Genomic DNA, 21367 nt, shown 5'->3' on the forward strand with positions numbered 1-21367 from the left:
ATTTGGGATATAAGAAGTATGCAAAGTTATATGTCCTTTTATGTTATCAATGGCAGTGCCTTTGAGGAACTCATGCAAACTGAAGCTACCCAGTCAACTACACTTCCTCTGTCCTTCTTATGGTTGTTTTTAGTCAGGATGCTGTCATGCGAGGCATAATAAAAATTATAAAATCTTTGGATTCCTTTTTCCCCCAAAACAAATAAAGTACTTACATTATTAACAGTAGAGCATACTTGTTTCGGTCCGTAAAGTCTTTGGGAAAGGACAACTGTAAAGGAAGTTCTTTTAAAGAAAGAGCAAAATATTAAAGATGTAGAGTCATTTACATGTAAAACTACAAGATGAAGAGAAAGTTGTTCTTCAATAGCGTAGCATGCACAAAACTTTACCATAGTCATCAATATGAAGGGTTTTAATTTCTGACTTTACTATCTTCTTCTTCAGGATAGCTTCCTTCAGCATCGAATTGCTTTCCAATATAAAATATTCTACAAATCAAAAAATGTAGTGTAAATTACTAACTGCTATGTGTTGATCAAGAATCAGAGAAAAACAACAAATAATTATGCAGCTGTTACATTTGGCAGGCACTGTGCTAAAAGCAGTGATTAAATGCTTGTAATTCCTCTCCTGGATAACCACAACAGTTTCTAACTGAATTCCAGTGACGTTTTCTCCACTTGCCCCTTTACTTAGAATTAGCATTTACATTTTCAAATTCAAGTCTGATCATGTTACTACTCTGCTTATGAATATTTAAAAGAATACAAAATTATCGAGCATGAAATGAAATGAAATTCACGAAGCCAGGGTTCCAATACAAAATGACCTAGCATGCAAAAAATCAGAAAAATGCTGCATATAATCAGTTCAAAATTTAATCAATAGAAACCAGAAATGATACAAATGATATAATGAATAGATAAGTATATTAAAAAGAGATTTTAATTATATTTCATGTGTTCAGTAGGGTAGAAATAGCATGAAGGTGTTAAGGTGAAATATGAAAGAAACTTAAAAAGGACGTGTTAAATTTCTAAAAGTAAAAACTGCAAAATCTGAGGTACATGAAATCTATGAGATTTAAGATGAAGTAATCCTGGGTAGGATTAAGAGCATATTAGCACAGAAAACAATTAATGTATCTGGCAATATAGTCATAAAGAGTATAAAATTTAAAACACCAAAGAGAAGAGAAAGAGATAATGGGCAAATATGAAGGGAGCATCAGTAACTCCCTAGATTTTTAAGTGATGTATTAAATCTATAGATTTATTGGGGAAATTGTACATATCATCAATTGTGATCTTTCTAGTCCATAAATATGTGTGTATATATATATATATATATATATATATATACACCCATTTGCATCTTTAATTTCTCTCAAAAGTGGTTGCTTTTATTTTAGGAAACTTGCACTTCTTTAAAATTGATTTTTGAGTATTATATGATTTCTGATACTATTTCAAATAGAATTTTGAGCTACTTTTAAATTTTGCATTGTATCATAGCTTGTAAAATAGTTAATTTTTTATATTGGTCTGTACCTATAGTCAAGATAAATTCACTCATTATTTCTAATAGTTTTGTGAGTGGGTATTGATTTCTTACTTTTCTTTGTTTTTTGTTTTATTTACAACTATCTCCTCGGCAAGTAAAGACAGTTTTTCTACTCATACAGTTTTTTTTCCTTCATTTCACTGGCTAAGGCCTCTAACCCAAAGTTGAATACAGGGTCTGAGAGCCAATATTCTTTTTCCCAATCCTGGGTAAAAACACTCATTCTTTCAACATTAAGTTTAATGCTGGTTGTGGTGTTTTTGTAGATATCATTATTGAGGTAAGGAACTTTCTGTCTTTTCTGAGTTGTTAATATTTGTTATTATTATATTATTATTATTATTAAAATTAATCAAATGCTGTCTTCTAAATTATTTGGGCTGACAATTACATTGATTGATGTTGAATATTATAGTATCACGGGTTCTTCAGGTAAACCCTACACAATCATAATATGTTATCATTTTATAAAATGCTGGATTTTACTTGTTAGTATTTAGTTAAGAAGATGTGTATCTATATTCACAAAAATTCATTTTTTTGGTCTGTGTAATATAAATGTTGGATTTGGAATCTGGTTAATAGTAGCATTATATTTTCTAAAAGTTTATGTAACCTTAGTATTTGTATATTAAATATTGCACAGCATGTACGAGTGAAGTTAACTGAAGTGGGAGTTTTCTTTGTGGAAAGAATGTTAACTGAATTAATAATTTTACTAGATAACAGGATATTAAATATTGTGTCTCTTCCTGTTTGAATGTTTAACACTTTATGTATTTAAATAAATGTATCTGTTTCATATAAGATGTCAAATTTACTGCCATTAAACCACTTATAAGGTTCCATTACTAACATTCTAATATCTGTAGAATTGTTGTTGATATCATCTATTTCTTTAATAAAAATGGTAATGATAGTGTATGCTTAATGTTGTGAATCCATCTAGAATTTTATTGATCTTTTCAAAGAAAAATCTTTTGGTTTTTATATATATTTCTCTATTGTTTGTCTGTTTTCTGTAGAATTTATTTCCACTTCTATCTGTATTATTTTATTCCCTTAAGTTACTTTGCATTAATTTGCTCTTCTTTTTCTAGTTTTTTTGAGATGGAATCTCAAATGATTGATTTTTAAGTTTTCCTTTCTTATAAAGTAACAATTTAGAACCATCAATTTATCTCTAATCACAATGTCAGGTTTTCCCACATTTGGGTTAGTTTTGTTTTCAATTTCACTTGGCTCAAAATATTTTTAAGTTATTTTTCTCAATTCTTCTCTAATCATGCCATTTGTGTCCTTCCAGGACAGGTTTATGTCCTTTGCATATTGTCCTTAAGGTGCATGTGTTATTGAGAATAAGCCGTATCTGTGCTCTTTCTTTACTAGATCTTTTGAATTGTGAGTCTCATGACAAAATATTCTCTGCCTCTTGATTTTTTATTTTGTCATTCTAGTTTGAGGACTTTGTTTTGTTTTTCATCCATATTTATTTTTTACATTTTTTATTGTTCAAGTACAGTTGTCTCCATTTCCCCTTTCAGGGATCATTTGTATAGTTCATTTCATATGTATTTTAAACATTTTGTCTCTATTATATTTTGGTTTGCTTCCCACTGATAAGTCCACAGTCATTCTTGGCTTTGTTGCTATGTATGTAATATGTGGATGCGATGTGTTTCTATTTTGCTGGTTTAACTATTTTTTATCGCTGTTTTTTTATTGGAATTTATCCTGTTTGAGGTTTGTTGAGCATTTTTTTTCACAAGGGATCAAGCAAAGAAAAAAATCATAGACACAGACAACAGTATGGTGATTAAAAGGGGGGAAGGGGGCTGGGGAAGTACATGAGGGTAAAGAGGGGATAAATGGTGATGGAAGGAGACTTCACTTGGGGTGGTACACAATACAATATTCCAATGATGTATGATAAAACTGTATACCTGAAACCCATATAATTTTGGATGCGGCCATATTTCACCAAATATTTTTCCATGCCTCCCTTTCTGATTCCAATTTAAAAATATAAATTAAGCTGGGCTATGTTCATTTCTTTTATTCATTCTTTTCCTCTGTGACTCAAGTTTTCTTTGAAAATGTTTCAAATTCACTGATCTTCTACAAGATTTAATCTAATTTGGTACTTAAGAACTAAGTGTTTTTTAGATATGTTAAGTTTATAATGTTTCCTTAAATAACATATTCTGTCTTTTCTTCCCGTCTTAATTTTTCTTGGTCTTTAAACACATTTCTTATAGCCGGTTTTTCATATTTGTCACTGGGTTCCATCATCTCTGTCATTTCTGAGTCTGTCTCTATTCACTGTCTTTTTCCTAGTAATGAGTCATATTTTCTGGTGTCTTCACACAGCCAGTAATGTTTTAGTAGATTATGGCCATTGTGATATTAATGTTGGTGAGTTCTGGATTTTGTTCTCTCATTTAAAAAATATTAGACTTTGTTCTTCCCTGCAGATGCTTTAGGCTATTTGCAGGTCAGCTTAATCAGCTCAAAGTTTTTTAAAATATCTTTCTTAGTGTAGATTTAAGTGATTTTTTGGTGTATGGATAGTTCATTTCTGCTGCTGAAGCCTGACTCTCCCTGGATCTTTCCTAAACGTCACAGTATCCTACATTGTGCAGGTCCGCATTTCCTAGGTTCAAAGAGTGTCTTCCTATAATATTTACATTCTATGTTTTTAGGTATTTTCAGCAATAGACTCAAGATGAATGCTTGTAGCCTTATGCAGATTTATGGTGTTCTTTCTCTCTGTCTCTTCTCCAGTGTCTTTTCACCTTCCCAATATTCTCTAAAAGGTTCACTGTTTCTGAAGTCCAATTTCTGTCTCTATTCTGACTCTACAATAACATACTTTAGTTACCTCTTGATATCCAAAGGGGACTGTTTCCAGAGCCCCTGAAGAATCCACAACCATAGGATGTTCAATTCCTTTATATAAAATGTAAGTTATAGTATTTGCATTATAACTTACACACATCCTCCTGTATACTTTGAAAAATCTCTAAATTATGTATAGTACCCAATAGAATGTAAATATCACATAAATAGTTGTTACACTGGGAATAATGATGGAGAAAAGAAGTCTATAAATATTCAGTACAGCTGCAACCATCCATAGGTCTAACTACATATTACACATCAGCAACGATGTGACATTTTTCCTTGCATGTTTTCTATCCACATTTGATTGAACCCAAGGATACAGAACCTGCAAACACAGAGGGGCAATTTGTACTCTTCTTGGATTGCTCCTCATTTCACTAGAATTCAGAAAATGATTCCAGCCTGAAAGCCAGAGCAATTACAATTAAATTTCACTTGTTTTTCTTCTTTCAGAGATGTACAACCTGTCCTGTTGTTCCATGCTTGGAAATTGTTGTTTTGTATATTTTATCCAGTTTTAATTTTATTTTTCCTTTTCTTTCCCTTTCTTCTCTCTTTCTTTTTTTCTTCTCTTCTTTTTTGCCAAGAGGCCATGTCTACTTCTAGTTACTCCATGGGCAGATTAAGAATTCTTTAAATTGTCAATGTTTATCATTGATAATTTATTGTTAAATTGAAACTCCTTAGAATGAGACATAAGATGTTTATAATGTATCCAGTCTATCCCTATAATTTCTATATCTTTGCTTTTTAAAATATGCTTTGTCCCATCCACATTGAACAACCTTTTCTTAAAAGTCTGAACATTTTCATGCTTTCTTATGTTTGTACATTAATATTTTCTCTTCCTGAAATGCCTTTGCACAGACTTCTTTTTTTGATTTATGTTCCTTTTACCAGGAAAATTTTCATATTCTATTACAACCATTTAACTTTCTGTTACCTGTATTGGACTTTGAATTCTATGTGTAATCTCAGGTCTCTCAAACCACCTCTCTTGTAAATAAATGCCATTCTCTATACTACAAATTAGAGAAATTGGGTATTCTCAGAATTTTTCCTATCCCCAACATATAAAAAAGTTCAGATTATTTAAATAACAGTATATTTTCAAGAAAGGTATCCCAGACATTCAATTATAAAATTTAAAATGTAATACTCTGTAAACATTCATTATGGATTCAGCACTTAAAATCTAAGAACTATCTTATGAATGCTCTTAATACACTTACTTATAGAAAAAAATCATTCATTTTTATATTTAGAGGAAGCCAATAATACTTGATATTTGCTAGCTAAAAAGGGAACAATTTTTTAAAAATGAAAGCCTGTTAAATGTTCAACTTTAAGTACAGATCATCTTCCTAAAAAAGTTTTTTTATAAAATAAATAATGGTTTATTTATAGTAAATGGTTAATTAATTAAAAGAATAAATAAATAAATAGATACAGCTAACACCCAAAATATGAGGATAATATACTAAGAATTGCTCAGTTTCTTTTTGCTATCAAATATCAGTGGGAAAAATAAACCTATTACATTAGTATATGGGCAGCTGAGAAATTTTTACTTCTCTATACTACAAGTCAAAGGCCATTCACTCACTCATGAAATAAAAGTAATCCATGGTCACAGAAAAATAAATTTTATTTAAGAAAAAGAAATATAGAAAATACCAAAGCCATTTAAAAATATTAAGGGCATATAGCATTTTATCATGATAAATTCAGAAAATAAGCTTAACGTTTTTTTGGAAAATATTCTGGAGTGAAGGATGTGTTAAAACATAATTATATGTGTAGGATTTATGAGACAAGAGAAGAAAATAGAAACAGAAAATTGTGAAGGCAAAAGAAAGGAGAGATAATAAAGTAGAAGTATGTGATGAGAAAGGGATGGGGTCAGGAGAAAAGAAAAAAAGAGAAGAGGGTGAAAGAAAAAATATATATATGCAAACTAAAGAACAAATAATAAACATACAAATAGGAGAGGGAACAATAGTAATGTGATACAAAGGAATTTTGAAATGTTAAAGTAACCTTTTATATATTTATACCTTGTTTCAAGTCATTGAGCATTTTATTGAAGGGTTTCTTTATCATTGTAAAAGTAATATATGTCTACTGTAGAGCACTGGAAGAGCACTCAAGAAGAAAGAAGAAAAAATCACCTGGAACGCTGCCAGGTAGGTGGAAGAATTGTATTTATCATTTGCAAGTATTTTCTTTCTGTCATTTTCTATTCATTTTCAAATAGTTTTGTTCAGATGGCATAAACATTTTGGCTCTTTAATGACTTAGAAATATAGCTTAAACATTTTTGAAGAAATGACTTCAGTAAATCTATTTTTATTTTTTAATTATTTAAAAATTTTTTAATTATAGTTCACATTCAATATTATATAATTTCAGGTGTACAGCATAGTGGTTAGACACTCACATAATTTAATAAGTGATCTTCCCAATAACTCTAGTATCCACTGGAGCCATTCACAGTTATTACAGTACTATTGTTTACATTCCCCTGTCAGCACATCACTTTGTACTCCATCCCAACATCTTTTTCACCCAGCCTCTCAACACCCTTCCCAACACATTCGTACGGTATCTTTAATCCTAGTGAGAAACTAATGGCAACTTTGTTAGGAAAGTTTGAGGAAAAATTAATAAAGGACTATTTACAACTATATGGACAATACGTTGGGGGGGTCATAAAAAATAGGGCAATAACCCACGGTTTCTATGACAGTAGCTGGGCCTACAGGCCAAGGGGAGAGAGTGGCTACTTGAAGATGTTTGTGTGAAAGTTCATGCTCAAGCCAGGACCTGTAGCAACTTGGGTGACTGCACAAGGACAAAGCCAGGGCTTTAGCTACTGCAAAAGGACTTCCTCTCGTCTCCAGCCACTGACAGGATTTACTTCAGACAAATCCAAGTGACAGCCAAATGACAACAGAACCTAAGTCATCCATACACATTACTTTTGGGGCAGAGACCGGGGCAGAGGAAAATAGAGTTAAGACTGGTTCTGGAAGGACAAATGGAAAACATCCAGCATAATATTTATATTCCATTAAAGTTTATTTACAAATTACCCTTTTAATATTATGCTGTTTCACTATCATCAATAGCTCTATTATAATTTTCTCTAGAATTGTTTCCTCAGTATAAACTATTACAAGGAAAAACACTAAATAAATAAATAAATGTATGAGATTTAAGGCTTATGACTTATTCAAAATGTTTGCTATACTTCTATTTCCACCATGAAGTTAAGAGGTTCTCATTATATACTCATTAGCAATGCAAATTTTAATGTCATTAATTTGTTAGAAAAAATTACATGGCAGTATTTTACTTTGCAATTTCTTCAGTAACTAGAGGGTTAAAGGTTTTCCATGTTTATTAAATAATTTCACTTTCTGTTTTCAATTTTCTTCTCATGCCTGTTCTACTTCATGTGTCCCCAAAATGAGTTATGACTGCCTGAGTAGTGTATCAATGTTTAATGCAAGATCCACTGGCCCAAAGGTTTGGTTGCAATTATATGTACATTTCTTCTTAATAATTGTATTTTGGAAAAAAATTCAGGCACATGACCACTGTTCACAGCCCCCTTTTATTTTTCTTGACCTAATGAAGATCAGAATTTTCTTATAAACAGGGAAATCAGAAAGATTTCCTTTAGATAAAAATTTTTCATGATTTGTAGCAAAACATCTTAGAAAACAACATTGCCTTGTGGACATAAAAAATTATTAACATTATTAATTATTTTTAAATAGTAAGTTTTACAGAATGCACAATGTAAAAAGGCAACAAATAGTTGCCTTTTATTGAATGCATCTTATGTTACAAATACATCTCATCTCAGATCCCACAAAAAGGTATGTGATGAACTCATTATATACAATGATTTTACTATCTATGCAATTCAACCTACTTCCTATTTTATCAAATATACTGTTTTTGTTATCATTATTGCTGTTGTTAGTGTTAACATTGAATAGATTTAACTTGTTTACTATAAGCTTTTAAAGATTTATACTAGTAAGTAGAAACTGAAGATATGCTAAACTTTTTACAGCCATATAAAGCTCAATTAAAAATCTAGGAATTTTGATTTTTTCTGGAATAGGCAAGAAATCTTCAAATGATGGTATGTGAATAGTATAAAAGGTCTTCCTCTATATCTAAAATTGACCTTTATAATTCAACTGCACTTTTATACCTGCATTTCTTTTAAGTCTAGGCATCTCAGTAAAACTCCTACATAAATATAAGCATGAAATGTAAGAGACAAAAAACCCAGTAGAATCAGGTGTCATCATGCAGTAGTGATTACAAAGCCTGTTCTGGGACCAAACTGTCTCATCTGATTCTGTCACCTGTTAGTATGACTCTGGCCAAGTTATTTAAACTTTCACACTGTGTCTCCTCATCTATAAAATAGGTTAATAAAATTAACAATCTTGGGGGTGTTCTGAGGATTAAGCAAGTTAATAAATATAAGCTTGACTTATTATATTATAGTATCCTACAGTAAATCATTAGAACATAAGAATACTCTTTAAATACATTTTTAAAACTATAAGAAGGAAAAGAAACATGGAAAAAAGGTAAGAAGAAAAGGTGGCAGGAAGCAGCCTGGCCATTCACTGTTAAAATTAACTCAGCCATGTATTTACTTAATCACTCTACTATAAGTTCTTAAACATATTGACCATATCTTGCCAGCAATGTACATCTAGTCTATGTCCTACTTCTTGATAAGGTAAGTGCTCACCCATAGATGAAGAACAGTTGAATAAATATATAAAAAACTAAATGAATACATTAAACTCGAAAGCCCTGAATATCTGGAACAGACAGGGTGTGTGTGTGTTTATGTGTGTGTGTGTGTGTGTGTGTGTGTGTGTGTGTGTGTATACATATACATATATATATATATATATATAAAATGATCTTAATAATGATCCTAGAAGTACACAAAATGTGTTGCTCTAGAGGAATAATTTATATAAGGCCCAGGAAAGAATAATCCAGGGGCACACAGGGATTAGTCCTCTGAAATACACCTAAATGAGCCTCATCAATCACTCCTCATTTAATACAGACACAGTAGACAGCTTATTTTAGGCATATAAGATCCAACTCCAGCTGCAACATGACTAAAACCATTTCTTTACTGTTTCTTTTACATATACAAGGTCAAGTTGATGGTGCCTAAACAGTTTTCCTTGTGCTGGGGACTCTTTTGAAGAAGGTTCTAAAGAGTATGACACTCAGAATAAACAATATAACACTTAAGACTAATACTAACCATGACTCTTCTGCATTGCTGTGCTTATGTACTTACTTGCTGGGTTGTCTGTGGTATGTAGGCTGATCACTGGGACTCCTGGACCTGTATTTTAAAAAATACATATATAAACACTTTAAAGAAATCTAAATAATAATCACTGGAAAGGCTACATGATAAGAGTTCTCTTTTTTTTCTCAAATGGAAGCATTTTACAATGAAAACATAATGGAACAGAAATCAGATGATTAGACCACTAGATTCTATTCTCTTCTATGGATATCTTATTCAGAAAAATAAGAATATATGGAGAAATAACCTGTTTGCATTGCTTGATGTTAAGATCTCTTTTCTCCAAATTCCTATATTTCTATAAGCCTATGGTTTTATTTTTTATTTTTTTTAATTTATTTTTTAATTTATTTAATATTTTTCAAGTACAGTTTTCTGTCTATTACTCCCAGCCCAACCTGCCCTCCCTCCCATTTCCACCCTTCTCAATTGTTGTCCATGTATTCTTTATGTATGTTCCTCTAAATCCCTCCCCTATTTTCCCTGAAATTCCCTCCCTTCTCCCCTCTGGTCACTGTCAGCCTGTTCTCTATTTCAGTGTCTTTGGTTATATTTTGCTTGCTTGTTTGTTTTGTTGTTTAGCTTCCTGACAAAGGTATTTGTCCTTCAACACCTGGCTTATTTCACTCAGTATAATGCTTTCCAGTTCCATCCATGCTGTTGCAAAAGGTAGGAGCTCCTTTCTTTCTGCAGCATAGAATTCCATTGTGTATATATATGTACCATAGTTTTTTTTATCCATTCATTTACTGACAGGCACCTAGGTTGCTTCCAACTCTTGGCTATTGTAAACTGTGCTGCTATGAACATATAAGCCTATGGTTTTAGCCAATATGGTACAATTTACTCGCTCCTTCTCTAGTCTTCTATAGGACAGTCATAGATATTCAGAAAGTGATTCATGACTCTGTGACCCCATCTGCATGAGCAAGATTAAATTATATTTACCAGTCAGCCAGGAAAACAATGCATACATATTAGAATTGTTTTTCTAACAAGATAAATAAAAATGAGGGCTAATTATATTTTAATTTAAAAAAATATGTTACTGAAATCACTAATTATTTCAAATACATTAGTTAGTTCAGGTATAACCATAAGAAGTTTCACGTCTCTAGGGAGCTCTATATAGAGGTCTAATTATTGCCCCTGGTGTCATCAAACAAGTACTTTTCCTTTTTGATTACTTAATTTCAGATGTCAAGAGGAAAAATAATTTCAGTGAGTAAGTGTTAGATTATTCTTCACGGTGTGTTAACACAGGACAGCTTAGGTTACCAACTGAAGCTGTAGTACTCAATTTATTACATTACAGGAGGACATATATCTCATTTCAACTCGGGGAAATACAGTATCTTATTAAAGGGACAATGATTTCTATCACTATAACCTAGAGATACCATACCCCTGTGTACAACTATACTATTTACAGAGAGAAGAAATGACTGGAGTTCATGTAATTTGTCTGAACTGAATGGGAGTAGATCCAGAAAATTAAGTTTCTGCATATTCTAAATCTTTTAGCAACCAAGCCATTGTTTAAATGACTATTGCTTTTATGAAATATAGCTAAATTAGTTTATTATTATAGTATGACTTTGCTGATATAAATATATTTATTCACTTTTTTAAAAGGTCCATGTTCAAATAGCCCTTGTTGACTTGTGCGTATTTACTCCCAGTGCCTATTTCTAAATAAGTACATGATTATTACTCGTACCTTAATAAATACATAATTTATAAATTTTAACAAAAACATATAACTTAAGAATATAAGTAATATGGCTAGAGAGTAACAGTTACTAATGATAGGAATAGATGTTGATCAGAAAAAATCAGTAAAACAAACTTCATTAGAAATCATCTATTACCTTTACAGAATAATAAGAAATGTTGAGTTATGGGACTAAAACTGGCACCAAAATATGTACATTGTTCTTTCATAAAATTGCATGAAATGCACTGACGATTCAGTAATCCTTGAGTAGAAGCACTGGAAAGAGAAAGAAAGTTGGAAATACTACCACTCCAGGTATTTGAATATAAGTCATCTAAATTTCAATAAAGAGCTACAGCATTACTCACATGGAGTGTTCTTATAAATCATGACTTACCATAAAAATGCAAAATCAACTTAAATTACTAATGTTAAGACATACATAGTTTCTTTCTGTTTAATGAAATTAAACTTATCTATGTATACCTATATGTATATAATATGTATATATGCTTATAAATAGATTAATTTCTACAGAACTCAATTAAGCTTATTTTTAAAAGAACTTGCCCACAGAGACTAGCATAAAGTCTTCATCAATACATATTAATTGAAAGAGTAATAATTTTTTTCACAAGTCACACACAGAAAACAAACACATTATTTTGTCAATTCAACATTCTAAGCATTAGAATTTGGTATTAGTGTCGAATATTTCCCACTAAATATTTGCACTGTTATGATAATATACACATTGTTAGCAATCATACATACTTTGATACATCAGGGAGGTAAAAAAGAAAACAATTATCTCTTTAGTTACAAAATAGTGGTGCTTAAGGTCAGAGAGGTTGAAATATATCCCCAAGGTTAAATTTCATATCTAGAATCATTTATTTTTTTAAAAGTGATGCCATCAATTATCTATGTTGATAGATAAAAAACTGCTAATAATACATTTAATAAATGTTGATTTGACAAAAGATTCTCAATTTTGCTTTTAAATGAAACCCAGTTTGAGCTGTATATTTGGCAATGACTCGTGGCCATGTGGACTTTGATGTGCTGCGGGCACAGGAGTGGGGACAGGGGTTTTGATTTCAGCATCAGAAGCACTAGAAGTAATCAAGTATGATTCAAAAGTTACAATTTCACATTTGGAACATCTTGAGTTCAATTTTTTTACTAGTAAATATGATTAATATACACTGGGCACTTAAGCCCATTAGCCAAACTAGGTAATATTTGGCTAATAGACTTAAGTGTCTGGTTTATATGTCTAGTGTATACACACACATACATAAATAAAACATTTGGCATTTTAGCCATTCTAAGTATACAGTCCAATGTTACTAATTACATTCACAATATGTGCAAACATCACCATAGGAAAATTAAGAATAGATACTATTTATATAATTATGTTTAGTGACATAACTAGAATTTAAAACATTTACTCTCTCTACTCCATGTAACTTTTCAGATCCAAGCTCCCTGGAAGATAATGTTGGTAATTTATCATAATGTAGACTACAAAATTGCTGAAATAAGAAATGCAAATTTTGAGGCAAAAGAGTAACACTGAATATGGGAGCAATTCTGATTCTGCAGGGGTGTCTAAATTGTCAGCCAATAATTATTTTTATGGCCTTGACAAGACATTGATTGGATTTTCTGGATTAAACACTAACATTACCTTACAGTCAAGCCAACTGGCATTTGATGAGCTATTTACAGAGAAATTTATTGGTACTATGTTTTCTTTATAGCACAGACTGTTATGCTAGCACCAGTCACAGAATAATTGACTCTCCAGCTGCATTCACCAAGGAGAAAGTCAAGCACACAAAAAAATCTAAGAAGTTGCCCTGGCTGGTGTACTGGATTATTGAGCACGGGCCTGTGAAGCAAAGGTTCACTGGTTTGATTCCCAGTCAGGGCACATGCCTGGGTTGCAGGCCAGGTCCCCAGTAGGGGAAGCATGCGAAGCAACCGCACATTGATGTTTCTCTCCCTCTGTTTCTCCTTCCCTTCCTCTCTCTCTAAAAATAAATAAGTAAAATATTTTAAAAAATCGAAGAAGTCATTGTGATTCAAATCACATTTTAGGCTAATAGAGGGAAGAGAAATTGGGGAGTGCCATTGACTCAACCTGGCCAAGTCTAATCTTCTGACACTAATTTTCCTTTTAAGAATTTTACAAAAACAAGGTAAATAAAATGTTGGTCAAGTATTTCCACATCTTAAAATGTCATGACTGCCATTATCAATCATAGGAAGGTATCAAAAAAAAAAAACGAACAAAACAGTGACAAATACTTTAGTTAAGACCTCTAAACCAAAGTTAGAATCAGCATCTTTAAATAAAAATCTGTTCTTCCTTTGGAAGTCATTAGGATAGAGAATGTGGGTTCCAGACTCTCATAGAAAAGACAAAGAATATGAAAATGACATATTGGAAAGGGTGATAAAAAGGAGAGGCTTGCTTCAGATAAAACAGTTTATGCATAAATATAAATATAAATCTATGGATGAATTGGAGGGAGTTAGGGCACTTCAAACACATGTTTTCACTCTCAAAGGAAAGTCTAGGTTACATGGTAAGACTCAGTGTTGATACTCCTTCAAACAGAATAAATTTCCACTGAGGATGTTCCATGGCAATTTTGACACTTAAAAATTGAGAAATGGAAATTAAAAGTGTATTTAAAGTCCAGAATCAATAAATTGCTTGCCAGATGAAAACAAAAGTAATTCCTGGGAAGTCCTACTGAAACTCCTGAGTGAGGAGACATTTTAATACTAAATAGGTTTGACCTTAAGCCTCCTTTATGAATTTAACTTTTCACCTGGGAAAATTGGACAGATGAAAATATTCCCCATCCACTGCTTTATTTAAATAAATAAGCATTACTGACTCTAATAACAAACTTAGTGGATTTTACACACTGTGGAGCAGGGTAGAAAGAGATACTTCCACTTGATCCGGTCTACTAAGCATTCACAATGCTTTTATTTTTTTCAGAAATTAACAGCATGTGTACAATATTAATGCCCTGAAAACTCAAAATGAGGCTTAGCAAAAGAAAAGGCCACTGGGGAAAATATGTGAATGCCTCTGATATAGGTAGTTAAAAAAAGCAAGTCTCATAATAAAAATATTTTGAGACTACAAATACAGGTGAAAAAAAAAAGCAGTAAGATGGTCTTAATTCTGGTTCAAACCTTTGAGGATCACAAAGGTTTGAGTTGAGGGACTGGCCCAAGAGCAGGAGGTTCTGCCATGCAAGGTTGGCTCTTCCTTAGCTATATCAAAAACAGCTTCAGATCTTTCCATCCCATCATTAAGCTGTGTAGAAGGCCATTGAGAAATCACCCTGTGAAGAGAGATATGTGCATGGCTTACCTGTACAACTGCCTCCCTCTGGGAGAAGACTCAGTACTCAGAAAGTAACTGCCCAGGAAAGAAAACAATACAAACCAAATGCAATATGTAAACTGACCGGGTTCAGCATTTTAAAAATATACTATAAAGCATTGTGAAAACAACACAAATCAATTTTTGCCACACTCTTTTTACTTGAATTTTTACAGTGTAGGATCAAGGGTGGGAAGTAATGATGGCTGGGGTGGCAGAGAGTGGTGGGAGGAAAATGGAGACAACTGTTCTTGAACAACAATAAAAAGAATTTTAAAAAAGAATATAGAAACACTTTTCTATTATTTAATCACATCACTTTAATCCTTTTAGGAAACATTTTTTCTTAAAATATTATTATACTTTTTATGATCTCAATCTCTCTGCTCTCTGAGTGTGTGTGTGCATGTATGTGTGTGCATGTGTCTGTGTATGTCTTTGGGTGAAGGATAGAGTCTTTAAAGTAAATGCTATTAAGTGGCCATGTTGTTTGGACTAGGACCATGGCAGGCAAAACATAAATCTGACAGAAAATACTGCAGCTGACAGTCCGACTTCCCACCTGATCTTAGAACCAAAAATGCTCACATTTTTTGCGTAGTTTCATCATATGCCAAGATCTTTATCACTTCCCAGTTTCCTGACGTTAAGTGGCGTATGGTAATTTGCTCACTTTTACTCTGCAAAGAAATAGAAAATATTAATTTTTAAAAATTTGAACAGCATCTCTCTGGTCAAAACAAAAGTAGTAATTTTTCATGTAGCTTTTCATTCTTTAATTCTAAACTAATGTTCAGTTCCTCATTTTCCATCTCAGTAATGCACACACATTTATTTATTTTATTTTTTTTCAATTTTTTTATTTAATTATTTTTCAAGTACAGTTTTCTGTCTATTACTCCCATCCCATCCCACCCCTATCCTCCCCCCTCCCTCCCATTTCCACCCTTCTCAGTTGTTATCCATGTATCCTTTATATAGGTTCATTTATATAAACAGAGACTCAGGGAGGACAGTGCCTTTATTATTATGCTGTCAGAAAACCATTCAGAAGGTACCTCCAGGTGGGGATCTCCTGTGCATCATCTGGTCAGGGATGCCATTTTGGCATTTGGTGCAGGCATAGAACTTTGATAATTCTCATCTAAATGATTGACAGCTGTGCAGTTTTGACAGACTTAAAACATTTCAGAGCAAACTTTATTCCAAATAAATATTAAGGGTTATTTACTTTCACACTTTATACTATGTGCATCACTATAAGATTTGCTATTTTCAATGAATAATTTATTTGAGGTTAATCCATGTTGATGCATAAGGCCATAGTTTTCTTTTATTGTTATATGGTATTTTATTATATAAATATGTCATTACTTATCTTTTTCTTGACATTTGAGTGTTTCCAAATTTTTGCTTTTTAAAAAAGTTGTCTATGAATAGTTTTACTAATGTCTCTTGGTGGCCATGGCAGGATTTTATTGAGACAAACAACAAAAAGTGGAATTGCTTACTTAGAATGTATACATGTCTTCGACTAAACTAGATGGTGACAAAATGTCTTCCCAAGTTATATATAGTCTAATAGCAACATGAGTTCTATTGCTCCAGATCTTTCTCACTTCCTCATCAATAGTTAATTTCATCAAACTATTTAAGTTTTTGTCATCTAATGAGTATGAAATTGTATCTTTTTTGTTTGCTCTTTGTTGATAAAATAATCAAGCCTATAAAAAGGCTGAATGATTAATACACAGTACTCATACAATCCTTACCTAGATTCACCAGAAGATAACCAATATTTTGAATATCTGCCCTCCTTTCTTTTATCGTTTGCTGGATCATTTGGAAATAAGCAATAAGTATCAGCCCTAAATACTTTAACATACATCTCTCAAGGTTAAAAATATTTTACCATATAAACAAATTGCATATCACACCTATGAATATTCATATTAATATCATCTAAATATATGGTCTATACTCTAATTTCCATAACTTCTCCTATAGTATAGTATATTTTAAAAATGCTGAGACCAATCAATGTTTACATATTGCATTTGGTTTGCCATCTATTTATTATTTTTTAAATGATTTGATTTATTTATTTTGAGACAGAGTGGAAGAGAAGGAAAAAGAGAGGGAGTGAAACATCAATGTGTGTGGTTGCCTTTAGCTCACCTGCTACTGGGGACCTGGCCTGCAACCTAGGCATGTGCCCTGACAGGGAATCGAATCAGAAACCCTATGGTTCACAGGCTGGTACTCAATTCACTGAGCCACACTGTCCAGGGGCTTTATTATCTTTTAAAGTGAAACAATTATCCATCTCTTTGATTTCTACATTGACCATTTGTAAGCTTCTTAGTCCAGTGATCTTACAGAACAGCAATTTTCAACTGGTGTTCCATAAGAATTTTCAAAACATGCAATACCTGATTATTTAGTCAGGGGCACCTAATTCTTTTTCCTCAGATTGTCAAATTAAAAAATGACAACAGCCAGCACTACAATAGCCATCTGATGTGAATGAATCAAAATTATACTTATTTTTTAGCCATAGGGATATAAAATGCAGTAGAGGAAATAGGGTAGCCAAAGAAATTATATACATGATCCACTGACATGGGGGGATTGCCTGAGGGAGTAGAGGGAACTAGACGGAGGGAAGCAAAAGGAGAAAAATCAGGGCAATTATAATAGCATCATCAATAAAATATAATTTTGATAATTTTATTTATCATTGATATGATTGATAATTTTATTTATATTATTAGTAAAAATTTAGGGGGAAAGCTGAGGAAAATTAATATATAAAATGAAATGTTATATATTAATATAACATTAATATAAAATGAATGTCAATTGGGAAAAGAAAAAGTATGCATTCATGAATAAATCACTTTGATAGCTCTCAAAAATTATATGTACTTTTTCTCAGATCAGCAAAAAATAAATATTTTTGGTGTGCTGAAGCCTTTTAGTAATTATCTTATGTGTGCCATGAGATGAAAAAGGTTGAAAATTGATGTTATAGAACATTTAGCATTTTAGATTTATGGTTTCTAATTATTTAATTTAGGTCAAACTTTTTAGGCAAGTACATTATATAGGTGATTGGATACCTCTGCTTCACGTAAGGACACACACACAATTACATACCTTCAAACTCTTGACAATATTATTTGTATAACCATGAGATACATTCATTGTGAAAGTATACTTGCTTTGTAATTGAAAGCAGAATAATACTCGCAAATTATGTAAACAGCTTGTTCTCTAAAAACTTTTCATTCAGTAGCTATGGGTCATAGCTATGGGTCATTTATGACCTTTCCATGAATAATTATTATTTCAAAAAGTGATTTTTGGATTCTAAAACTGGTTCTACATTTATTGAGTAGCATTCTTAAATAAAAAGAACACCCCCTGTTTTTTCCCTCACATATGTTAATTGTCTTTCCCTTCTTCTTATATTATTGCAGACTTAAACATTTTAAATATTATTTTCCATTACTATTCTTACCTATGTACCATATCTGTAATCAGTCATTTATTCAAGGAGTTTTCTTCTATTAGAATACGGTGTTTAGGTATCAAAATTTGGGGTTAGGTATACTCACTGTTTAAAACATTATTAATTCTGGGCACCTTCAGAGGCTAAAATATATAAATGGTGATAGATAAATAGGTAGATAGATAGATAATAGATTTTCATGCTATCTCTTCCTGTATGTATACATTGTGTGTGTTTGGGTTCCAGTAATAATCTCAATTAAAATTCATATCAGTATGATTTAAATTTTGGTATTGAGGGAGCCTGGTTCACATTCTCCCTCACACACATAAAAAAATGTCTTTCTTTTTGACCAGGGAAACTCTGTAACTAAGAATTAACATTTTATCACTATAAATCTAAACCTAGTTACACATACATAAATTAGAGAGCACACAAGGCACAGTGTATATTCCTTATAATGTTTTTCTCTTTTTGTTATTATGCAGTTCTTCGTTGTGTAGGTATGCCATAATTAATTCTACTAGCCTTCAGTGAGGCACATCTCAAATAATGCTGTAGTGATTAACCCTGTATATATGTTTGTTTGTTGCTTCACATATAGGGAAATAACTATATGTTGACTATACACAAGAAGGGGCTGGAAAGAAGTATTCCAAATCATAAAACCTCAGGATATGCAAGGTCTGTCCAGAAGGTATCCAGCCATATAATATAAAAAATGGAGATGGTTAATGAAGAAGATACAAGAAATATTGTACATAGGACAGTGATGCCTCAGTTCCCTTTAAAGTAGGAACCTTGAGACATCAGTTCAGTACTCCCAACTGCCATCAGCTGCCCCATCGTATTTTTCTTAATCTCACTGATGGTCTGAAATCTCTTCCATTTCAAAGGTGATTTTAGTTTTGGGAGAAGCCAGAAATTACAGGGCACCAAATCTAGGCTGTTAAGGGGGCTGAGTCACCTGAGTGATTTGATGTTTTGCAAAAAAAACCTGCCCAAAATATGATACATGACTGGTGCACTGTCATGATAAAGCTGCCAGTCACCACTTGCCTATAATTGTAGGCTTCTGAACCATTCAAATAATTTCCACAGAATAATATTCAAGTTTAACACAAAATCTGTTGCAGATTTGTTACTCTACTCACTCAGTCATTTTGAATGCTACAGCCACACAGTTCACATGTTCACTCAACAGTGTTTACTGCTCCCGCTGACTAGTACAGTGACATCATCATTGCTCACACACACGCATTCCAGTCCACTCTCCTTGGCTTCCAGGTTACCTCAATGTTCTGCAAACTGTTCTCATTTTATTAATAATGGCTGGACTTTTTCCAGATAGACCTCATCATATTCTTCCATAAGGGATGTATTTTTCACATCTACTGGCCATATATGTGATACCTGTTTTCCTACAGACATGTTACAGAATATGTTCTTCAGGGTTTGAATTGTTACCAATGTGATAGGTCATAAATGGTCCTGTGGTAGACACTATGCCAACAAGAACTGTCTTCTGAGAGGAAGGACCTACTCCCTTAGTGGCCGGCAATGCTTCTGGAAAAAGGCTCTCTGCTGACAGTTTTCTTTGGGAATTGCCTAAACGGAATAAAATGGTCTCACCCAAGTTCATTCCTCTTTTGAAGGGCAGCTCTAATCAACCCCAAGACAGCCTGATCAATATTGGAGCACAGAAGGCCAACCTTCCTACCCTAACTTGGGACCTCTCACCCATGCCAGTCTGGAACTCTCTGCATGGTCAACTGAGACCTTCATTCAGATGACACTACAGCTCCAACTCTTGTGTCCAATCTTGCTTCTTTCTTCTCTTTTCTAAAGTTACTGATCTTCTGTAATAATTGCCCTGCCATCTTGATTTCACAGTTGGCTTCCAGTGAAACTCAACTTGAAATGAATGGGTTGGTATAATTTCATTAAAACATTTACACAATATTCCATTTACATGTTGTTTAACTCTTAATGTTTATCTATGCTATCTATCAAAGGTTTTAGTGTTTTGGTATTTTTAATTAAAAGAAATTTGGGTTGTCGTTCAGTTACAGTTGTCCTGTTTTTTTTTCCCCATTACTCTCCCCTGCCCCACTCCCACAGCCATCCTCCCCCACTGTCCACACTCATGAGTCCTCAGTTTATGTTCCTTGCCTTGCTCTTTCCACTTCTTTAATTTTCAACAGATCTTTATGTCTCTCTATCCTTTTATGTTAGATACAAACTGAAAACTGTCTTATCATTTTATGTTTACTTTGGTTATGATGTATTTTTTCCAAAAAGTTATTTTCTAATCTTTATATAATCAAATTTACCAGAATATTTTTATTGCTACTAAGTGATTGCATAGTTTAAAAGGCTTTATTTAAGCCAAGGAAACAAAGAATTTATTGATGTTTTTCTCTAAGTACCTATAAGGTTTTATCTTTCAGTGTTAGAGCTTTGATTATTTTAGAGTTAGAGTGGTAGTATGGAACTATTCTTATTTTTTCCTAACAGATATTCAGTTTTAGCAAAACTATTTCATTAAAAATTTCATTTTTTGACTTCTGTTCAAGATGGAGGCATAGGTGGAAACACTGTGCCTCCTTGCACAACCAAATTTAAGGTTTAGAAACAAAAACACAACCAGAACAGACAGAAAATTGAACTGTATGGAAGTCTGACAATGAACCATTCATCCAGACGGGTAAGAGGAGAGGAGTTGGCGGCCAATGGAGAGGGGTTGCGTAAAGAAAAAGCAGTGGTTGGCAGACCCCAGGTACAGGGAAGAAACTAGCAGATGCAGGGAGGCACACAAGGCAGTTGGCTGACTGTGGACACACATTCACACTCAGCTAAGCCAGGCAAAATTTG

General features: G+C 32.7%; 1 protein-coding gene across 1 annotated transcript in view; it reads right to left on the bottom strand.

The window, feature by feature from the left end:
• The window catches only part of DPP10 (dipeptidyl peptidase like 10), a 117256-nt gene that overhangs the window by 29670 nt on the left and 66219 nt on the right, over window positions 1–21367 (bottom strand). The window contains exons 7-12 of the mRNA XM_037049907.1: window positions 15568–15659; window positions 14968–15015; window positions 11716–11837; window positions 9830–9877; window positions 393–491; window positions 216–285 (exon numbers count right to left, since the gene is read on the bottom strand). Coding sequence (XP_036905802.1) covers window positions 216–285; window positions 393–491; window positions 9830–9877; window positions 11716–11837; window positions 14968–15015; window positions 15568–15659 — 479 coding nt within the window. The remainder of the gene's footprint in view (window positions 1–215; window positions 286–392; window positions 492–9829; window positions 9878–11715; window positions 11838–14967; window positions 15016–15567; window positions 15660–21367) is intronic.

Source organism: Sturnira hondurensis, unplaced genomic scaffold (assembly GCF_014824575.4).
Source record: "Sturnira hondurensis isolate 20B ecotype Veracruz unplaced genomic scaffold, ASM1482457v3 Scaffold0006496, whole genome shotgun sequence".
In the NCBI taxonomy this organism is placed as follows: Eukaryota; Metazoa; Chordata; class Mammalia; order Chiroptera; family Phyllostomidae; genus Sturnira; species Sturnira hondurensis.